Raw genomic sequence first — 21068 nt, 5'->3', positions numbered from 1 at the left:
GTGAGCAACATGATGAAGAACATGCCAAGGTCCTTATCAGGATTCCTCGCAAGGACATCCATGATAAAGTTCTCACCTTTGATCCAGTTGCAGCCATGTGCCCACTCAGAAGGATCCGGGCACCAATATCCAAATCAGCCTTCCATTGCGAGCTCCGGAAACGTTTTGCACCACCATGTGGAATCTGGTTTCAGGAATACACTCTCTACAGCAATGTATTCACAGTATAAGGAATCTTATGAGCTGTTGCATCATGGTTTAACATTTATCAGACTGATGAAATGGCGATATTCCATTGCAAATGCAACATTGGCTAAGCAATTTAATTAATATCTATATTATTGCTTGCAATCATTGCATCAAAATAATCCCAGACACAGATTTCATATTAATCGATGTCTCATTCAGTGTTAGCATCTTCTTTAATAGTGGGTTTGAAAACCTAGCGATAAGCTGAAACCTCCAAGTTTTTCCTTTTATGAGCTACTCCCTATTTTGTCCACTCAAAGGAGAGCAACAAAATTAGTAATGACATTTAAAAAAAAATCTGTGGTTGCTCGTTAAAGCTTTGTTAATTATCTTTCTGAGAAATTTGTGGCAGTTTTCCACTGGGGGAAATTAAAACAAACAGGTTGAGGAATGAGCTCACCTGCCGAACCAGAGTTAATTCAATAATGGTGCAGCTAAAACCTTTGGCAGAGTATCTCTTCAACACGGATTTCGCTCCAATTAGGAACATAGGAACATAGGAACAGGAGTAGGCCATTCAGCCCCTCGTGCCTGCTCCGCCATTTGATAAGATCATGGCTGATCTGTGATCTAACTCCATATACCCGCCTTTGGCCCATATCCCTTAATACCTTTGATTGCCAAAAAGCTATCTATAATTGTTACACCAAGTCGTTCACTGTTGCTCACTAGCTCCACCAGAGAATAAGCACCCACCCTACCAATTATCATTGTCCCTTTAAACAGTATACTGCGTTGCACACAGTGGCACTTTAATTAACTGAGCAGCAATCTGTCCACAGGCCCATTAAGCAGACTGTTTAAAAGCTACAAGATAATTATGTTCTCCCTCATGTGGAAATTGAAGGTCTCAATGTTTGATTGCTTCAGTATATCATTACAAGTACAAAGAAGGCCATAACTGAGCAAGAAATTCATTTAAACATTTTCAATATAAACTTCACAAACTGATGATGCAGACAATTTTTAAAGCTCCAATTGCAGTTTGATCTTTTTGATTTCAAAACCGCCTAACATCTAGCCTATTCCTACTTTTGTGTGGTTTAAATACATGTCCCCTGCTCCTCCGCAATCTGTCAAACTAGAATAATCTATCAGTAGGCAAGCAATCCAAGCCTTTCATTATTTTATATATCTCTTTCAGGTCACCTCTAAGTCTATGCTGCTCTAAATAGACCCAGCTCTTTAAGCCTATCTTAGTAACTATGGTACTTTAAGCTACCTTAGTTTAAGGTAAAGTAATTAAGGTACTTTAAACTAAGGTAGCTTAGTTACTTTACCTTAAGTAGCTCTCCTCTGAACTTTTTCAACGGCCACTATATTACCCACCATGTGAGGGGATCAAAACTGTGTGCAGTACTTCAGGTGCGGAAGAACCAATGGTCTGTATAACAACAGAATGGTGTGCTTTGATTTGTACTGAATGATTCTATTAATACAACCCAATACCCTGTTTGCTTTGGCTATAGCTTCTCTGCATTGGTCGTGAACCTTCAGTGATCTGTGCACAATATAACACCTAGATTCTTTTCACTCTCAACTGCTTTCAGTATCGTTCCCTGTAAATAATAAATGTATCCTGTGTTGGTCCTACCTACAGGCATGACACTGCATTTGTCTAGGTTAATTACCATTTGTCATTGTTTGGCCCATTCCCCAAGCTCATCTAAATCTCATTGCATTAGATTGTACTCCTCTACTGCCTTAACCCTCGTACAAATTTTTAGTATCATCTACAAACATACTTACCGTATCCCCAGCACCACTGACCAGGTCATTAATAAAACTAGCGAACACTAGCAGGCCTAACAGCGATCGCTGGGGGACTCCACTAGTAACATGTCTCCAGGCTGATCACAACCGTTGATTATAACTTTTTGGCAGCGGGATTGGAGCCAATTCCTAATCCAGTGTTTCAAATTCCCACTGATACCACAAGATTCTATCTTAGACCATAAGACCATAAGAGACAGGAGCAGGAGTAGGCCGTACGGCCCCTCGAGCCTGCTCCGCCATTCAACGAGATCATGGCTGATCTGATTTTTACCTCAACTCCACTTTCCCGCCTTTTCCCCATATCCTTCGACTCCCTTGCTGATCAAAAATTTTTCTAACTCAGCCTTGAATGTATTCAATGACTCAGCCTCCACAGCTTTTTGGGGTAAAGAATTCCAAAGATTCACGACCCTCTGGGAGAAGAAATTCCTCCTCATTTCTGTCTTAAACAGGCGACCCCTTATTCTGAGACTATGCCCCCTAGTTTTTGATTCCCCTATGAGAGGTAACATCCTCTCAGCATCTACCCTACCAAGTCCCCTCAGAATCTTGTATGTTTCAATAAGACGTAATTCTTGTGAAGGAACCTTTAGGTAACTTATCAAAAGGTTTCTGAAAGTCCAGGTAGACAATGTCAATCGGATTACCCTCATCCACTAACCTAGTAACTTCTTCCAAAAACTCAATCAAATTTGTAAGACACGACCTTCTTTTCCGGAAACTGTGTTGACTATCTCTAATGGCCCCTTCTCTTTCACAGTCATCATCTCTTAGGATCCCTTCAAGCATTTTCCCAATGATGGATATCAGACTGATGGGCCTGTAGTTCTCTGGATCGGATTTGTCCCCTTTTTTGAAAATCGGAACTACATGGGCTACCTTCCAATCTAAGGGAACTCTCGCTGACTCTAACTTGTATGGTTACAAAGATTGAAATATGCACCTCTGCTTATTCCATTTCTATTTCAATCTTTGTAACCATACAAGTTAGAGTTCTACGCCACCGTAGCTAGTTTTCAGTAAATCAAAGGTTTATTATTTGGATGCTGCTCTTATCTTCAAAATGGACAGTACGAGCCAAGAGGGAAGGTAAGGTACGTACTGGTCACATTTTGCTTCTTTTTGGAATGTTTCCTTGCAATGAACATTAACAGCATTTCACTGTAAGCTTGGTGGTGTACGACAGAGGAACAAGGCATGTTATCTGGCAACCATTCATGGCTTTCCAAATGTACAGTTCAAAATATTTTGAATGCATGTTCATGTTTCACCTGGGCATTCCATAACAATATGTTTTCCCCATGGACCATAGAGGGTGTAAATATTTAGACGAGACTCTGAAGTGCGAGAGGGAAAATATTACATTCTCCCTCCAGCATGTTTCCCAGCGGCAGCACAACAATAACTGCCGGGAGCCACAGAAAGGAAATATTCTATTAGCCAGTCCTTTCACTTGTAAAATAAAAAGTTATCATTCCAATACCATTCATGAATTACTGTTAGTGTCCAAATCTATTAGGAACTGTCCATAGGAATAATTTCAGTAACAGCAGATGCTAAGAGCAAACACATAGCAATACATAATGAACTCATCTCCACAGCCCCTGATAATACAATCATTTCAGTATCACTGTAGAATCCAGTAGAAGGAGGCCATTTGGCCTATCGTGCCTGTGCTGGCTGTTTGATAAAGCTTTCCAATTAGTCCCACTCGCCTGCTCTTTCCCCATAGCCCTGTAAATTTATTTTCCCTTCAAGTATTTATCCAATTCCCCTTTGAAAGTTATTACTGAATCTTCTTCCACCACCCTTTCAGGCACTGCATTCCAGATTATAATAACTCGCTGCGTAAAAAAATGCTTCCTCATGTCACCTCTGGTTCTTTTGCCAATCAACTTAAATCTGTGTCCTCTGGTTACCGACCTTTCTGCCACTGGAAACAGTTTCTCCTTATTTACTCTATCAAAACCCTTCATGATTTTGAACACCTCTATCAAATCTCCTCTTAACCTTCTCTGCTCTAATAAGAACAACCCCAGTTTCTCCGGCCTCTCTACAAAATCGATGTCCCTCATCCCTGGCACCATTCTAGTAAATCTCTTTTGCACCCTCTCTAAGGCCTTAACATCCTTCCTAAAGTGTGGTGCCCAGAATTGAACACAATGCTCCAGCTGAGGCCTAATCAGTGTTTTATAAAGGTTTAGCATAACTTCCTTGCTTTTGCACTCTATGCCTCTATTAATAAAGCCCAGGATCCCATATGTGTTTTTAACAGCCTTCTCAACTTGACCTGCCACCTTCAAAGATTTGTGTACATACACCCTCAGGTCTCTCTGTTCCTGCACCCCCTTTAAAATTGTACCATTTAGATTATATTGCCTCTCCTCATTCTTCCTGACAAAATGTATCACTTCACAGTTCTCTGCGTTAAATTTCATCTGCCATGTGTCTGCCCATTTCACCAGTCTATCTATCTCCTCCTGAAGCCTGTTACTATCTTTCGCATTGTTTACCACATTTCCGAGTTTTGTTTCATCTGCAAACTTTTAAATTATACCCAAGTCCAGGTCATTAATATATATCGAAAAGAGCAGTGGTCCTAATACTGACCTCTGGGGAACACAACCATTCACCACTACTCTCTGCTTTCTGTCCCTGAACCAATTTTGTATCCATGCTGCCACTGTCCCTTTAATCCCATGGACTTTAATTTTGCTAACAAGTCTATTATGTGGTACTTTATCAAATGCCTTTCGAAAGTTCATATACACATCAACCGCACTATCCTCATCAACCCTCTCCGTTACTTCATCAAAGAACTCAACAATGTCCTCAGGAATATTTTTCTGAGGAAATATTCAAGTAGATGAATCGAAGTTTAACTACATTCCAAAAGAAATGGGAGTTACAATTTCCCCTTATAAGTCTGGCGTTGAGCTATGAAAAATAGGCTACAGGGCATAAATGCCGAGAGTCAGCTCACAGACGCCAGAGCAGTATGAAAGTAGGTGTAGCGTGTAAAATCAAGCTGTGGGAAGTAGTCAGTAGTTATGACGGTGCCTTTTTTCTGGAATGGATGCCACATCAATTGAAGATAAACCTGTACACTTTGAGCCTTTTTTTTAGATCAACCCACTCTGACCATGTATTTACTGATTTTCATCACTCCACCATTGGCGGCTATGCCTTCAGCTACCTAGGTCCTCTGGAATTCCATCCCTAAACTTCTCCTCCTCTCTACCTCTCTTTCCTCCTTTATGACGCTCCTTAAAACCTACCTCTTTGACCAACACCTGTCCTAATATGGCCTTACATAGCTCGGTGTCAAATTTTGTTTGGTAACGCTCCTGTGAAGTGCCTTGGGATGTACACTATGTTAAAGGTGCTATATAAATGCAAGTTGTTGTTATTTTAAAATAAACTCAGTGTATGCATAAATGTCACAGTGCTGTTGCACTGTTCAGTCAGCCTGCCTCAGTTAGTAACAGTCTCATCTCTGAATGATCAGGATGGTCATGCCTTCGAGCTCCACCAAGTTTTGAACACACAATTTTGGCTGGCACTCCATTGTGGTAGTGAGGGAATGTTGCATTGTCAGAGGGACTGTCCTTCAGTTGAAACAGAGGCCTCACCTGTTTTTTTCATGATGTGGAGATGCTGGTGATGGACTGGGGTGGACAAATGTAAGGAATCTTACAACACCAGGTTACAGTCCAACAGTTTTATTAGAAAATTGGTGCCCTGGCCAACAGTTGTCCCCCAACCAAAACCAGAATGGGATCAATTTCCTCAGGGGTTCTCCCAATTGTCTGCCATATCTCTAGCAGTAGATCCACTGAAAATTCTGGAGAAATGGAACAAACAGAATTTCTCCAGGGTTTTCAGGGATCTTCTGCCGGTTACGTTGGTCGATCAGGAGAGCACCTGCAGAAATTCACCCCATTGACTGGCTGTTTATCTCATTACTGCTTGTGGAATGCTGCACAATGGCTGCTGTATTAATTGCACAATGTGTTTTGATGACGTAATAAGGTAATACACAAATTTTTATTTTTAGACACTGTTGTTTTAATATTTTATAGGTGAATAGAATCACTTTCTTCGGTTTTACTTTCAGAGGCCTGCAATTCGCCAAGTGTTCGACCATTACTTCTTGGCTACTCTCACTAGGTTTAGCATGAGGCAAGTTCCGGGGTGTGTGCTTGGAACCACTAGAAAGAGCTGCATGAGTTGATCCCTTCGTCGTTGCTGGACCCCATCATTGCTGCTGAGCTGAGCTGATGGACGGGAATTTACAAATTTTATGTGGACCATTTCTTTATAACCAATAGTGTATAACTGCAGGCACCTCTGATGCGGCACAGAATCCGATTCAGGGGGAGAAAAAATTAAGGGAGGAACCTACTCTTCGGGTGGAGTCCTGGTGGGGCAGGAGTTCTGGTCCTTCCACCCTCATCTCGACTCATTTCCCAGGGTTCAAACGGTAGGCTCCTGCTGAGATTCCCGCCATCAAGAGGGAGCCTGCCATATAAAGGGGGAAACTCTGACAGTGCTGCAGGAGGGGCACTGCTGCAGCAGTAGAAGATTCAGCGATGGACAAAGTGTCCCATAGAAAAAACTTGGAAGTGTAGTGAACAGTGAGGAGGATGGTGATAGACTTCGAGAGGATATCGACAGGCTGGTGGCATGGGCGGACACGTGGCAGATGAAGTTTAATACGGAAAAATGCGAAGTGATACATTTCGGTAGGAAGAATGAGGAGAGGCAATATAAACTAAAGGGCACAATTCTAAAACGGGTACAGGAACAGAGAGACCTGCGGTATATGTACACAAATCGTCAAAGGTGGCAGGACAGGTTGAGAAAGTGGTTAAAAAAGCATATGGGATGCTGGGCTTTATAAATAGAGGCATAGAGTACAAAAGCAAGGAAGTCATGATGAACCTTTATAAAACACTGGTGCAGCCACAGCTGGAGTATTGTGTCCAGTTCTGGGCACCGCACTTTAGGAAAGATGTAAAGGCCTTAGAGAGGGTGCAGAAGAGATTTACTAGAATGATTCCAGGGATGAGGGACTTTAGTTATGTGGATAGACTGGAGAAGCCGGGTTGTTCTCCTTGGAACAGCGACAGTTGCGAGGAGATTTGACAGAGGTATTCAAAATCATGAAGGGTCTAGACAGAGTAGATAGAGAGAAACTGCTCCCACTGGTGGAAGGGCCAAGAACCAGAGGACTTAGATTTAAGTTGATTGACAAAAGAACCAAAAGGTGACATGAGGAAAAACTTTTTTACACACGAGTGGTTAAGATCTGGAATGCACTGCCCGAGGGGGTGATGGAGCAGATTCAATCATGGTCTTCAAAAGGGAACTGGATAAGTACTTGAAAGGAAAAAAATTGCAAGGCTACGGGGATAGGGCAGGGGAGTGGGACTAGCTGGATTGCTCTTGCATAGAGCCGGCATGGAATTGATGGGCCGAATGACCTCCTTCCGCTCTGTAACCTTTCTATGATTCTAAGACCTGAAATGAAGACCCTTAGTGGAAACCAGGGCCTTTAACATGCAAGTCATTGGGGACAGAATAGGGGGAGAGGAGGCAACTGTAAGGCTATCTCCCTCCGTGTGGGCACCTCTGGACAGTTACCACCAATTTCCAGGGCCCACTGACCCCATGCCCTGCCTGAGAAACTGTATACAATATTCAATGATCAAGAGTCAAAATAAACTATTTTTTAAAATTAAAATCAAATGCTCTTGAGACATCTCCTAGTATTTCATGATAACTGAATCTCACTGATTGAATACTCCAAGGGTAGGATTTTCCTGTCCTTAATGCATCAGTGATAGGAATAAAGGGTGGATGAAATGTAATTACAGGTCACCTTTGATGCCCTTGTCCCCATTAAAGTCATTACTCTCTCTCACCCTGATCGTTCCCCCTGGTACGGTCCTCATCTCTGCTCCCTTAAGTCCAAGGAACGCAGACTTGAATGTTCATTCACACGACTGGTTTAGCCATTCATCGCCAGACGAACTACCATAAAGCACTATCGGGTCTGCTCTCCTCTGCCAAAACTGCTTAATATTCCAGGATCATCCTGGAATGCAAAGATAACCCCCGGCATCTCTTCTCCACTACAAACCATCTTCTTAAACCCCTCTCCCCTGCCTCCTTCACCCTCACCTCCAACAGCAAGTGTGAGGAGTTCATGGACTTCTTTGTCACTAAAATTGAGACCATCCATTCAGCTGCCTCTGCTGCTTCCCTCTCTTCCCCTAGCCCACCAAGCCAAACTTCCCCTATGGATCCCCCCTGCCCTAGCGCTGAACTTGCATCTTTCTCTACTTTCTCTCCTATCTCCCCTCATGCCCTCTCTGAGCATATCTTGTCCATGAGGCCCACATGTTGTTCCCTCGACCCTATTTCCACCAAACCGCTGACCACCCAACTTCCCTTCCCGGCCCCCATGTTAGCTGATATTGTTAATGGTTCCCTCTCCTCAGGTACTATCCCCCTCCCCTTCAAATCTGCCATCATCACTCCCCTCCTCAGAAAACCGACCCTTGATCCCTCTGTCCCTGCAAACTACTGCCCCCATCTCCAACCTCCCTTTCCTCTCCAAAGTCCTTGAATGTGTTGTCACCTTCCAAATCCGTGCCCATCTATCCCACAACTCCATGTTTGAATCCCTCCAATCAGGTTTCCGCCCCTGCCACAGTACTGAAACAGCTCTTAACAAAGTCACAAATGACACCCTAAGTGACTGTGACCATGGTAAACTATCACTCCTCACCCTTCTTGACCTTTGACACGGTTGACCACACCATCCTCCTCCAATGCCTCGCCTCCGTCGTCCAGCTGCGTGAGACTGTGCTCACCTGGTTCCATTCCTATCTATCCAGTCGTAGCCAGAGAATCACCTGCAATGGCTTCTCTTCCCGCTCCCGCATCGTTACCTCTGGAGTCCCCCAAGGATCTAACCTTGGCCCCCTCCTATTTCTCATGCTGCCCCTCGGCGATATCATTCGAAAACACGTCAGGTTCCACACGTACACTGACAACCACTAGCTCTACCTCACCATCACCTCGCTCGACTCCTCCATTATCTCTGATTTGTCACACTGCTTGTCTGACATTCAGTACTAGATGAGCAAAAACCTTCTCCAACTAAATAATGGGAAGACTGAAGCCATTGTCTTTGGTCCCCGCCACAAACTTCGTTCCCTAGCCACCGACTTCATCCTCTCCTGGCCACTGTCTGAGGCTGAACCAGACCGTTTGCAACTTTGGTGTCCGATTTGACCCTGAGATGAGCTTCCGCCCACCAAGACCGCCTACTTCCACCTCCATAATATCGTGCGTCTCTGCCCCTGCTTCAGCTGGACCCTAATCTCTGGAATTCCCTTCCTAAGTCTCTCTAGCTCTCTTTCCTTCTTTAAGATGCTCCTAAAACCTACCTCTTTGACCATGCTTTTGGTCACCTGTTCTAATATCTCCTTATGTGGCTTGGTGTCAAATTTTGATGGAAAATGCTCCTGTGAAGTGCCTTGGGTCACTTCACTACGTTAAAGGTGCTATATAAATGCAAGTGCTGTTGCCCAAGGGACATATTTCTGAGGCTGAATAAAGCAGCTTGGATTATGTGTTTGTCTGTCGTGGGACAAACCCACAACCTTTTTTCCCAGAGGTGAGAATGCTACCAACTGAGCATGGTGGGTATCCTGTGCTAATGGTCAGCACTTTCACCTCTGCCTCAGAACACTGTGGGGTGAAAGCCCACTCTAGGACACGAGCACATAATCCAAGCTGACACTGCAGTGCCGAGGAGGTGCTGCATTGTGATGTTAAACGAGGCTCCGTTTGTCTTTTCAAGCAGACGTCAAAGATACTAACTGAGCCAAGCTGACACTGGAGGGAAGTCCATAATAGGGTAGATTGTACAAGGTCTGGGAAGGGATAGGATTGAATGGTGAATATCATTCCATAATATTTTGGCCTAGAAGTTCTGATTCCCCAATTGGGAATTGGGAATCCCCAAGACTCACCCCCAGAAGAACTTCTAAACTACTAGGGATGCGCTCTGAGGTGTAATTTTCTGACTTGGTGTTGCTGGTGGGGAGCCTCACCCGCCAGAGTGCACATCAGAAACAGTATGAACAGAATGCATGGCCATAAATTTAAGTGATCAGAAAATCATGTGAAGGGTGTGCCCGAATTTCCGATAGGGTAGTGGAAATTTGGAACTCTCTCCCCCAAAAGGCTGTGGATGCTGGGTCAATTGATTAAAATCGATAGAGTTTTGTTAGCAAAGGGTATCAAGGGATATGGAACAAAAGCAGAAGTTGAGGTACAGATCAGCCATGATCTAATTGAATGGCGAAACAGGTTGAAGGGCTGAATGGCCCACTCCTCTTCCTAAAAAAAGGATAGATGCTTTTGGGCTTAATTATCATTTCCTGTTGCGAATAATTCTTATGATCTTATGTTTCGATTTATGTTTCCATTTCTATTCATAAAGAGTACTAAAACAAGAAGCACATGGTAACAAAATATAGAATCATAGAAGTTTACAACATGGAAACAGGCCCTTCGGCCCAACATGTCCATGTCGCCAAGTTTATACCACTAAGCTAGTCCCAATTGCCTGCACTTGGCTCATATCCCTCTATACCCATCTTACCCCCCCCCTTCCACTACATCTCCATCCTCTTCCCCCCCCCACATCTCCATCCTCTTCCCCCCCCCCCCACATCTCCATCCTCTTCCCCCCCCCCATCTCCATCCTCTCCCCCCCCCTCCCCTACATCTTCATCCACCACTCCAGTTTCCACTTCAACCTCTCCCCATGGAAGTGAACTCCACAACCTCACAGCTGTGTGTGAAGTTCCTGCCGCCCTCTGCTCTCAGGAAATGGCCAAATAAGCGCAGATTAGTGCCAAATCTGGAGCAGGTTTGTGCTGTGGGCTCGTGCCCACTAGAAACTGGGTTGAGACTTTCCAACCTCATTTCAAGTAAGGACGCTTATAGCCATCAAACGGAGGAGATGTTGATCCCAGCACTTTTATTATTTATTAAGAACACCGAGGTCGCCATTGACTTGACAAACAATCCAAAAGCTGCACATGTGAAGATAATAAAACGCAGCTTGGAAAAATAAATGGTCAACACAGCAAAATAAAATGCAGTTTCCATTTATAAACTAAACTCTTTACACCATTGTCTGTACATTTCTTAAATAATAATTTACATCAGGTGACAGTCTAATAAAAGCTATGGATACAATACATTGAAATTTACTGCCCATGTTACACCTGCGTTCCATTTTGTTCGAAGAACGTTGGAGTAAGACCATTCATTTATTTAGTTTCTAGTTTTGTATCAGCTTGGCAACCAAGATCACAGAGGTTAGCAATCGCTGGACAATAAACAAATGCCACACAGGTTCCTTTGTCAATCATCCTTTTCCTGCCTCAGTAAAAAGGAAGTTCCAGCATCAAATTATTTTACTTTGATCAAAACTCCTTATTTACAAGGAATTTTATCTGAGCCATTTTTTGATTCAGCTTTCATGAGTTCTATACATGTTCCACAATTCAGTTCAATAAAAGGCTCCTTTCACACAAGTAAACTAAAAAAAAACAGTCTTCCAGGAAACAGCCTTTTCATGTGCTGTAGTCTCCTTTTTAGGAGTAGATGGGCTGACTGGTAATGTTTCAAGGAATTCATGAACATCTAATTAAAACAGTACCATCATTTCAAATTCCATTCCCTTCCTGGCATATCCTTGGAATGGAATGGCCAGGAGAGCCATTTCAAATAACACCTTGTTCATATATGAGGAAAACATTCAATTACACAAAGGAAAGAACTTCATAGGTCACTGTTTAGTGCTTACGTAGGGCATGTATGGTAATTGTGTTTCAGAAAAAAAGCCACAAAGCATTGACAATTTGGAACAGTGGTGACTTGGTATGATAGTACAGTGATAGTTTGGCAGAGAGGCAATTGGTAAGATGGCATTTTGATACAGTGGTGGTTTGGCACAAGCATTGTTTGGTACAATGATGGTTGATACTGTGGTAGTTTGGTAAAATGACATTTTGGTACAGTAGCAGTTTGGATACAGAGACAGTTTGGTATAGACACGGTTTAGTACAATGACGTATCAGTGCAGTGGCAGGTTGGTACATTGGGAATTTGGTACAGTGGTGATTTGGTACAGAAGCAGTTTGGCACAAAGACAGCTTGATACAGAGGCAGTTTGGTACAGTGATGGTTTGATAAAAAGACAATTTGGTACAATGCAGTATGGTACATTGATGGTTTAGTACAGTGGTAGTTTCACACAATAGGAGTTTGGCATAGAGACAGTTTGACACAGTGATGGTTTGGTACATAGACCATATAGTGCAGTAGTAGCTGGATAAAGGGACAGTGGTAACTGTACAATTTAGTCCCAATTTAACCAAACCCACTGAACCTGATCCTATCCTGATCTGATAATCATGCTATTACTGTCTTCCACTCACTGGTAATGCTCAAACTTATGCTGGAATCAATGGCATTCTCTTTACAGATTGGATTAAAAAAAACAATTAAATTATTGAACATCAGCCATAAGCTGAGGAACGCTCATTTGTACTGCACTGAATCATCACACAGATTCACAAGGATGGGCAAAGCTGAATGATCTCATGAATACTCAAGGTTGGGGGAAACTTGCAACTTCCCATTGATATACAAGGGTAGGGATGGATTGCATTTTCATCCTTCAATGATGCCCACATCTCACTTCACTGATACCTGAACCTGCAGTTTCTGTGGTGGTCCACCTGACCTGTCGCTATATCTTCAGCGGAAGATTGGCAGAACTCCCAGAGAAAGGGCATAGATGGATTAAAAGCAGTCGCTTATGCTATTTCTCCAAGGTTTCTGCCAATATTCCACAGAAGCTATCATGAGAGATCGGGAGAACGCATGAAAATTCTCCCCTCTACTGGTTTCTGGCGATGCATGGAATTGACACATATTTTGTTTGGAAACTGGGACTTGACAGTGTCTGGACTCCAAATCCACGTACCTAAGAATTCAATTAGTTACACGTAAAGTTAATGAACAGTCACCGCTAGAACATATCTTAGACCCTCATCAAATCCTTTTGAGGCTCTGAATTAGTGACAATTTTAGCTTTAAAATTTTTGTTGCTGTTATTTGTTTGCTGTCATTAGAAAGCATTGCCAGGTACTATAGGAACTAAATCATTGCTGACTGTGAGATTGGCCTATTCCTTATAGGTAGCTGCAATTAATACAAATTGATTCCTTTGTCTTAATTATCTCACTCTAAAGTTTACTTACTTACGGTGTGAAACAGTCATTTTTTCAACCCCCCACTATTATGAGTATTTATAATGAATTTTATAATGTTGTAGGGGGTGCAGTTATTGACTGTGCAGCTGTGGCTTATCCCGAGCATCTGTAATATTTCTAGCCTGCTGCTTGTACATTGAACTACTCGTGGTTATTTAGCCAGCATAACCTGTTTGAAAGCGATGGGAGATTTAATTCCAATATTACCTTCCCACACATGACTTTTACAATTAGGTCACCTAACCAGTTTTAGGGATTAGGAATGCTATCTTGAACATGAAAGAATAGAAAGACTTGCAGGGTCAATTTAACTGTCCCAGCTCAACAGGAACGGAGCAGGTGAGCAGTTAAAGTGGTGCGGCTCCATTTCTCACTCCGTTTCCGCCGATTTGGGATTTTAACACCGTTCGCTTGGCGGCAGTTGAGGGGCCCGCCTGATTCAGGCGGTGCCTCATGAATTAATGCAAATCGGGGTCCCATGACAACAATGGGGCGCCGATTGTATTTTAACCCAGGCTGGAGCAGGGAAAACCCCGTGGCTTTCCCGCCAGGTAAAACCTGGTCAGCAGCTGTCGGGAGGACGATGGTGCCATCCAAGGTAAGCTTAAAAACATTTCTTCCTGGAGCTAGGAGGAGCAGGCGTTCTCCTCCAGGCCCCACAAGGTAAATCGCGGCCTCCCCCTCACCGCTTCCCTCCCGAGACTCCAGCCACTCGACTTACCTGCTTGCCGGGTGAGCCCTTCCCTTGGTGCCGGCCGGCAGCCTTCGGACTTCCGCTGCCGCCAGCCAGCCAGTCAGCTGCTGCTTTCCACCCGCTTCAGGTTGCAGATGAGGCCAGGGAGTTAAAATCCCCCAGGCCTCAAACTAAGGCCTGCAAGCGCCTTTTGCATTTTCCCCACACCCGACCAGCCCAAAACCCGTTGGGGGGGTTAAAATCTACCCCCTGGAAGAAATAATTGTATTTATGTTACACCTTATCACATTATTCAGAAATGTCACAGAGCGTTTCACATACAACAGTGACTGTTGTTATATATACAAAGAGCAGACATTTTTGCACAGAGCAGGATATCACAACAACAATGAGATGACTAAACAATAAACCTGTTTCTGGTTGTCTTGGTTGTGGAGGAAATGTTGCCAGGACATTGTGAGAACTTCCTGCTCTTCTTTGAAAAGTGCCATAGGATCTTTAATATCCACCCAAACAAGAAAAAAGAACTTGTATTTATATAATGCCTTTCACATCCTCAGGATGTCCCAAAGCACTTTACAGCCAGTTAAGTACTTTTGAAGTGTAGTCAGTGTTGTTACAACAATTTGCATTTATATAGCACCTTTAATGTAAAGAAATGTCCCACAGCGCTTCACAGCTAGATATAAGGAAAATAGATGTTGAGCCAAGAGGAAGAGATTAACAAAGGTCACTAAAAGCTTGGTCAAAGACCTGAGTCTTAAGAAGGGTTTTTAAAGTTGGAGAGAGAGGTGCTGAGGTTTAGGGAGGGAGTTCTGAAAATTAGGACCGAGGTTGCTGATTGCCATGCCAGCAATGGTGGGTGAAGGTACAGTGGGTTGCATAGAAGGCCAGAGTCAAAGGAACCACTGGAACAGGCAGATGGGGCCTTGGTTTAAAGATGACATTTGTAGGGTGGCAACTTTAACAATGTAGCATTCCCTCAGAACTGTACTGAACCTTGTATGGGAATACAGGCTCCTGAGCTCCAGTGGAATTATGATGTGGTAGCAGAGAGAGAAATAGATAAATCTGGAAACTGGGCTTCAGTGTCATGGACTGAAGACTTGTTTTCAATGCCATGGTTTTAGTGATGTGAAGGTTGGATTTCAATGAGGTGGTTGGATTTCAATGGTATAGAGGCTGAGTTTCAATGGCGTAGAGGTTGGGTTTTAATGGTGCAGAAGTTGGGTTTCAAAGTGTAGAGGTTGTATTTCAATGGTGTACAGGCTGTATTTCAATGGTGTACAGGCTGTATTTCAATGGCGTACAGGCTGTATTTCAATGGTGTACAGGCTGTATTTCAATGGCATACAGGCTGTATTTCAATGGTGTAGAGATTGTGTTTCAATGGTGTACAGGCTGTATTTCAGTGGTGTAGAGATTGTATTTCAATGGCGTACAGGCTGTATTTCAATGGCGTACAGGTTGTATTTCAGTGGTGTAGAGATTGTATTTCAATGGCGTACAGGCTGTATTTCAATGGTGTAGAGATTGTATTTCAATGGCGTACAGGCTGTATTTCAATGGTGTACAGGTTGTATTTCAATGGCGTACAGGCTGTATTTCAGTGGTGTAGAGATTGTATTTCAATGGCGTACAGGCTGTATTTCAATGGTGTACAGGCTGTATTTCAATGGCGTACAGGTTGTATTTCAATGGTGTACAGGTTGTATTTCAGTGGTGTAGAGATTGTATTTCAATGGTGTACAGGCTGTATTCCAATGGTGTACAGCTTGTATTTCAATGGTGTACAGGCTGTATTTCAATGGTGTAGAGATTGTATTTCAATGGTGTACAGGCTGTATTTCAATGGTGTACAGCTTGTATTTCAATGGTGTACAGCTTGTATTTCAATGGCGTACAGGTTGTATTTCAATGGTGTAGAAGTTGGGCTTCAATGCTTTGGTGGCTGGGTTTTTATTTTTGAAAACATTCAAACGTTTGCTTTGCCCTAATTACTGTGATACCAAACTAACATGAAGCCCAAATTGTGCAAGATTACTCCCAAACTGAATCTGATTTGGTTTCAGTTATACCACACGTTGCTGGGAGGCTAAAATCACTTCTTCATGATGCGGAATGAATAATTAGAACTATCCGGTTAGGTGTATGAAGAGTGTGTAAAAGTACATAAAATATTATTACTTGTCATCCTGAGTGAAATATTTACCATATGGTGAGCCTTTGAGCTATTATTTGTGATCAGAATTGTTTCACTTTATTTGCCTGTTAATGAGTAACATTCAATGCAGGATCTTCACCAGGACGTTGGTAAAGTGCAATTGTGGGCCCTGTTACTGGGAGAGAGGGAGAACTTCACTTGATTATTCTTCATAATATGACTACACTGTAAAATGTTTCTCTGGCGCAGCAAGAACACCAAAAGGAACTAACTGTGATTGGTAGGGGTGGGGGTGAGGGGTGGGGGTGAGGGGGGGGGAACTTGGGAGGAGGTTGGTAATTGGGGCTGGGGGAGGCAGAAGGCTTCCTTGACTAGCCAGAGGGAGCACTCCTGCTCCTCCTGGTCCACAAGGAGTGCTGGAAAAGGCACTTACCCTGTGGAGCTGGCAGCTCCCGCCTCCCTTGGGAAACCCACACAGCGACAGTCAATTTTAAATTGGGCTCCTAATTGCACTGTGAGAGCCCGATTTAAATATGTTAATTAAGTGGCCGGCTTCTCCACGGACGCCCCAATATCCGCCGCCGTAAAAAAGCCAGTGGGCGCGGCGTGTTGGGGACGTGTTCCCCGTATTTAATTCTTTAAACCCCCTCTCCCACCCACCATGGGGAGGGCTAATATCGAGGCCATTGTTGCTGCTTGTACCTTACAGGTATTTATCGAAACATCAGACCTGATTTGAGGCTTCCAAATGCTGATATCATCACATTGGGCCAGAAATCGCACCCGCTCAACAGGGCTCTCCATTTTTAGCGGTAAATTGAAGGAGCAAGTTCCCACGTTCGCACATGTGCAGTGAAACGCGGAAATCCGGAACTTGTTCCTAGTGGTTCGTTGGTGATATGACAGCTTTGAATTAAAGGGCCATCGCACGCTGCAATCAGAGAAATCATTGAAATAGCGCCAACTTGCTTATCTGCCCAGCTGGAAAGTAACTAATTACACCACCAAACAGATACGCTTAAAAATACCAGGTCTAAAATAAGTTTTAACAGTCTTTAATGACCCCAAAAAACTAAAAATTAACTTTTAGAAATGTGGAGTCTCATATTATTTATTTTAATAGTTTTTGGCCATTAAAAGTTTTTTTTTAAATTAAAAAATTAATTATTTTTTTTACTTTTTCCCTTCTGTCTCATTATTTCTTTGGCGTTTTATTAAAAAAAATTGAAATTTTTTACTTACAATGACATACAGAATATAACTTTAAATGAATGAAGTCCGCTTGTCTGCTTGAGCGATGCAGCCTGAATCTGTGGGAGGGACTTCTCTTCCTGACAGATTATGTGGACGTGTCGTCTCCTCTCAGACACTTTTCCAGCCGCGCAGCAACTCACGCTGCTCAGTGGCCGGGTTGATGGCGCACATTTTTTTTTAAAAGTTCAAATTCAAACAGTTTCACGCCGCGGAGCCCGCAGTAAGTATTTTTGTTAATTTAATTTGCAGGAGCTGAGGTGAATGTTGCCTTGGCGCTCAGCGTGATTTCTGGCCCATTGACTCTTTCTCTGGACTAAATGCTGACAATTTTATTGGAATACCGACTACTCCTGGAAATTTGCTATAAAAAAAATTCAAACTATCCAATCATTTGACATAAGCAATGTAAGTAAAAATGCAAAGTGCTAAAAAATGGAATTATCAGCTATTTTGAATTAAGTGACTTTAAAGAAGATGAATAGATCGTAGTCAGTGTTAACCCTTTGCTTCACAGACTGGCTGTTGGGCAATTTGTGTCATTAGGTTCCAACTCAACAATAGTTGATGTTTGTCAACATATTTATTTAATTTAAACATTAGTTAATATATATAATGGGATGGAAATGCATAGATGGTACTTTTATCAATTGGATCATTCTAAGTTGAGTAAAAAATGCTTCATATTTTTCGATGGTGGGACGGATTTTATATGCATCTGTTATATCTTAGACGGCATCCGTTGATATTATTTGAATGGAGCTGTAAGCCTAGAAATCACTGCTTGCGGTCTTAGTGGGGCGTTGACCCATTGAAAGTAAACAGGTTAATGCTATGTTAAAATAGCAGAGAGGAATGTCATCCTAACCCATCAAGCTTTCAGACACTAATATCGGCAACCATAATTTCCAGGCTATCATTTCTTGCCAAGCACTAAAATCCCACTGATCGCCAGTACTAGTTTCTCACGCTGCCGCACATTTATTCAAAACGCAGCCCCATGGTAATTCCTCAAAATGTACTTTGGGGATGAAACCACCAACAGAAGCGACAACTTACTAAAACCATTAGAACACAACTTTATCCAATGTGAAATCGTGGAATGTTTGAAAAATAAAACAGAAACCTCACGTATTTCAATCTTGCGACGAAGCAGCCCAAGTTGTGACATGGCAGAATTCCAATGAATCCAGTTGATGGGGTTCAATGCAAGTCCCATTCAAACTAAAGAGTGCCCATCCATCCTCTGGGATCTCAGGTGTCAGGGACTGATAGCATCCTAGGAAATGGTGATGTGCCTTGCTCGTGTTGCAAAGAGTTGAATACATTTCAGATTTTGTGCATATGTCAATGGGAAGTATGAAATGCGGACCATTTTCAATGTGCAAAAGGCCTTGGATGTCACAAGGCTTGGTAAATGAATGTTCAAGCAGTCAATTATTACATGCACAGTACTACGTATATAATCTATTTTCAAGAAATCCTTAAAAGGCATTCCAGTCAAAGAGGTCTTGAAGTTTTAAATGTGCACATCTCAAAATGCAAGTTTTGAAAGTTCTAGAGCTTGAAAGTAAACATCTGTGCCAGATGTTCCCATCAGTTTCTCCTACGTTATCATCACATCACACAGGTAGGTCGCTTAATTCCCCCGAACACATGGCACATACAAGGCTTCAGGATTCAGCACAGCTTCGAGACCACATTTATACCAGAGAGGTTTCTGTCTGCAGGAAGGACTGAGCTCGGGTATTTCTGCGAGCAGAACCGTTCCCTGAAATCGATGTTCTGTGCATATTGTAATCAAAATTTAGGTGACAACTCGAAACCAAGCTCCGCCATTTCTTTTTCAGTTCAGCCTGAACCTATATTTTAAGAATGAAGCATGTCAATTCTTATAATACGATCAACCTATTTTCATGTATCTTAGTCCTAAAAATAAGCATAGCCCTTTATAGGTAAATACATTTGTATTCTATCACTCTTTATCATCATCAGTCTTACTCCTAACATTTCCCTGATGTTGACAGTTCTCCAAACACACACACAGATCCACACACATAGACACACTCTCACAATCCCAGACAGATGCGCTGTTTAAATAATAATTATTCTCACAACATTTCCTTCAGCTTTAGCAATGCTTCATCAGTTTAGCGAATGTTAATTCCAGGAAAAACGCAGCTGCTAGAGCAGCAAGTTTCAAGACTTCTCCCCAAGTGACTCTGCTAAAGAGCAGCTGTATTCACAAAGATGCAATTTGGTCTGATTGCATGTGTTAAAATGTCCTGTTTATCAGCTCATTTCAGAGCAGGAAAATATCAATTTCACTGCTGAGTCAAGCTGTAGCTACAGCAGTGAACAGCCTGACTGCCTGCACTGAACTATCAGCTAGTTCTGGAGCAGCAGTCATTCATTCATCTGCCTGAGTGATTGACGTCATCTCATCATTCATGAGAGCTTACGTTCTGAAAAAGCCTTTGGCTGGACAGGGATGAGTAAAGTCTGTAAAATGATATTATATAGAATGTACAGGACAGAAACAGGCCATTCGGCCCAACTGGCCAATGCCAGTGTTTATGCTCCACATGAGCCTCCTCCCACCCCTCTTCATCTCACCCTGTCAGCATATCCTTCTATTCCTTTCTCCCTCATGTAGCTTCCCCTTAAATGCATCTATGCTATTCACCTTAACTGCTCCCTGCCTAAGCCCTAAGCTCTGGAATTCCTTTCCTAAATCTTTTTGCCTCCCTGCCTCTTTCTAATCCTTTAAGACTCTGCTTAAAAACCATCTTTTGTTTGATCACCTGTCACCTTCCCTTAACTGGCATCGAGAAATATGAGATGATTTACATTCTGGAGAAACAGCCTTGCTCCAAAGTCTGTAGGGAACTCACAGTCTAGCACCATAGTGGATACTACCCATTGAGTAATTTAAAAAAAAATCAGCAATGGCAAATATAACAAGGGCCCGATTCTCATTGTCTGTTGTTAATGAAATCAGGTTGCCAATTATAAAGGAGATACAAAGAAAAATTGCAGAGGTTGGAAATCTGAAATAAAAACAGAGAATGCAGATCAAGTCAGCTTTTCCGCCTCCACAATATTTTCTGCCTTCATCCCTACCTCAGCCTCACCATTGCTGAAACCTTCATCCATCCTTCCTGGTTTAAATTCTCTGATGCTCTCCTTGCTGGCCGCATAAGCTCCATCCACAAACCTCCAAATCATCCAGAACGCCGCTGATCCCACCCCATCCTGCCCTAAGTCTAGATCATCCTTGACCTCCTTGACCTCCAGTAGCTCCCCATCCCCCAGTGCAGTGATTTTAAAATCCTTGTCCTTTTCTATAAATTCCTTGCCATACCCAGATTTACAACCTTCTCCAGCTCCATGTTCAAGCACATACTCTCTGTTCTTTTCTGCATTCCTTCCTCCCTCTGCTCCAACATCGATGGCACAACAGTCATAGTATCAAAATAGGTACAGCGCAGGAGGCCATTCGGCCCATTGTGCCTATGCCGACTCTTTGGAAGAGCTATCCATTTTGTCCCATCCCGCTGCT

At 42.8% G+C, this 21068-nt stretch overlaps 1 protein-coding gene and 1 long non-coding RNA gene across 2 annotated transcripts in view; one reads left to right on the top strand and one right to left on the bottom strand.

Annotated features, from left to right (window-relative positions):
• LOC137344790 (uncharacterized) overlaps positions 1–21068 on the top strand; it is a 69149-nt gene that overhangs the window by 33537 nt on the left and 14544 nt on the right. The window lies entirely within an intron of this gene.
• vipr2 (vasoactive intestinal peptide receptor 2) overlaps positions 11204–21068 on the bottom strand; it is a 179102-nt gene continuing 169237 nt past the window's right edge. Inside the window, exon 13 of the mRNA XM_068007939.1 lies at positions 11204–19368. Coding sequence (XP_067864040.1) covers positions 19210–19368 — 159 coding nt within the window. The 3' untranslated portion in view covers positions 11204–19209. The remainder of the gene's footprint in view (positions 19369–21068) is intronic.

Source organism: Heptranchias perlo, chromosome 2, assembly GCF_035084215.1.
Source record: "Heptranchias perlo isolate sHepPer1 chromosome 2, sHepPer1.hap1, whole genome shotgun sequence".
In the NCBI taxonomy this organism is placed as follows: domain Eukaryota; kingdom Metazoa; phylum Chordata; class Chondrichthyes; order Hexanchiformes; family Hexanchidae; genus Heptranchias; species Heptranchias perlo.
This window is presented reverse-complemented; position numbering and strand designations above follow the sequence as displayed.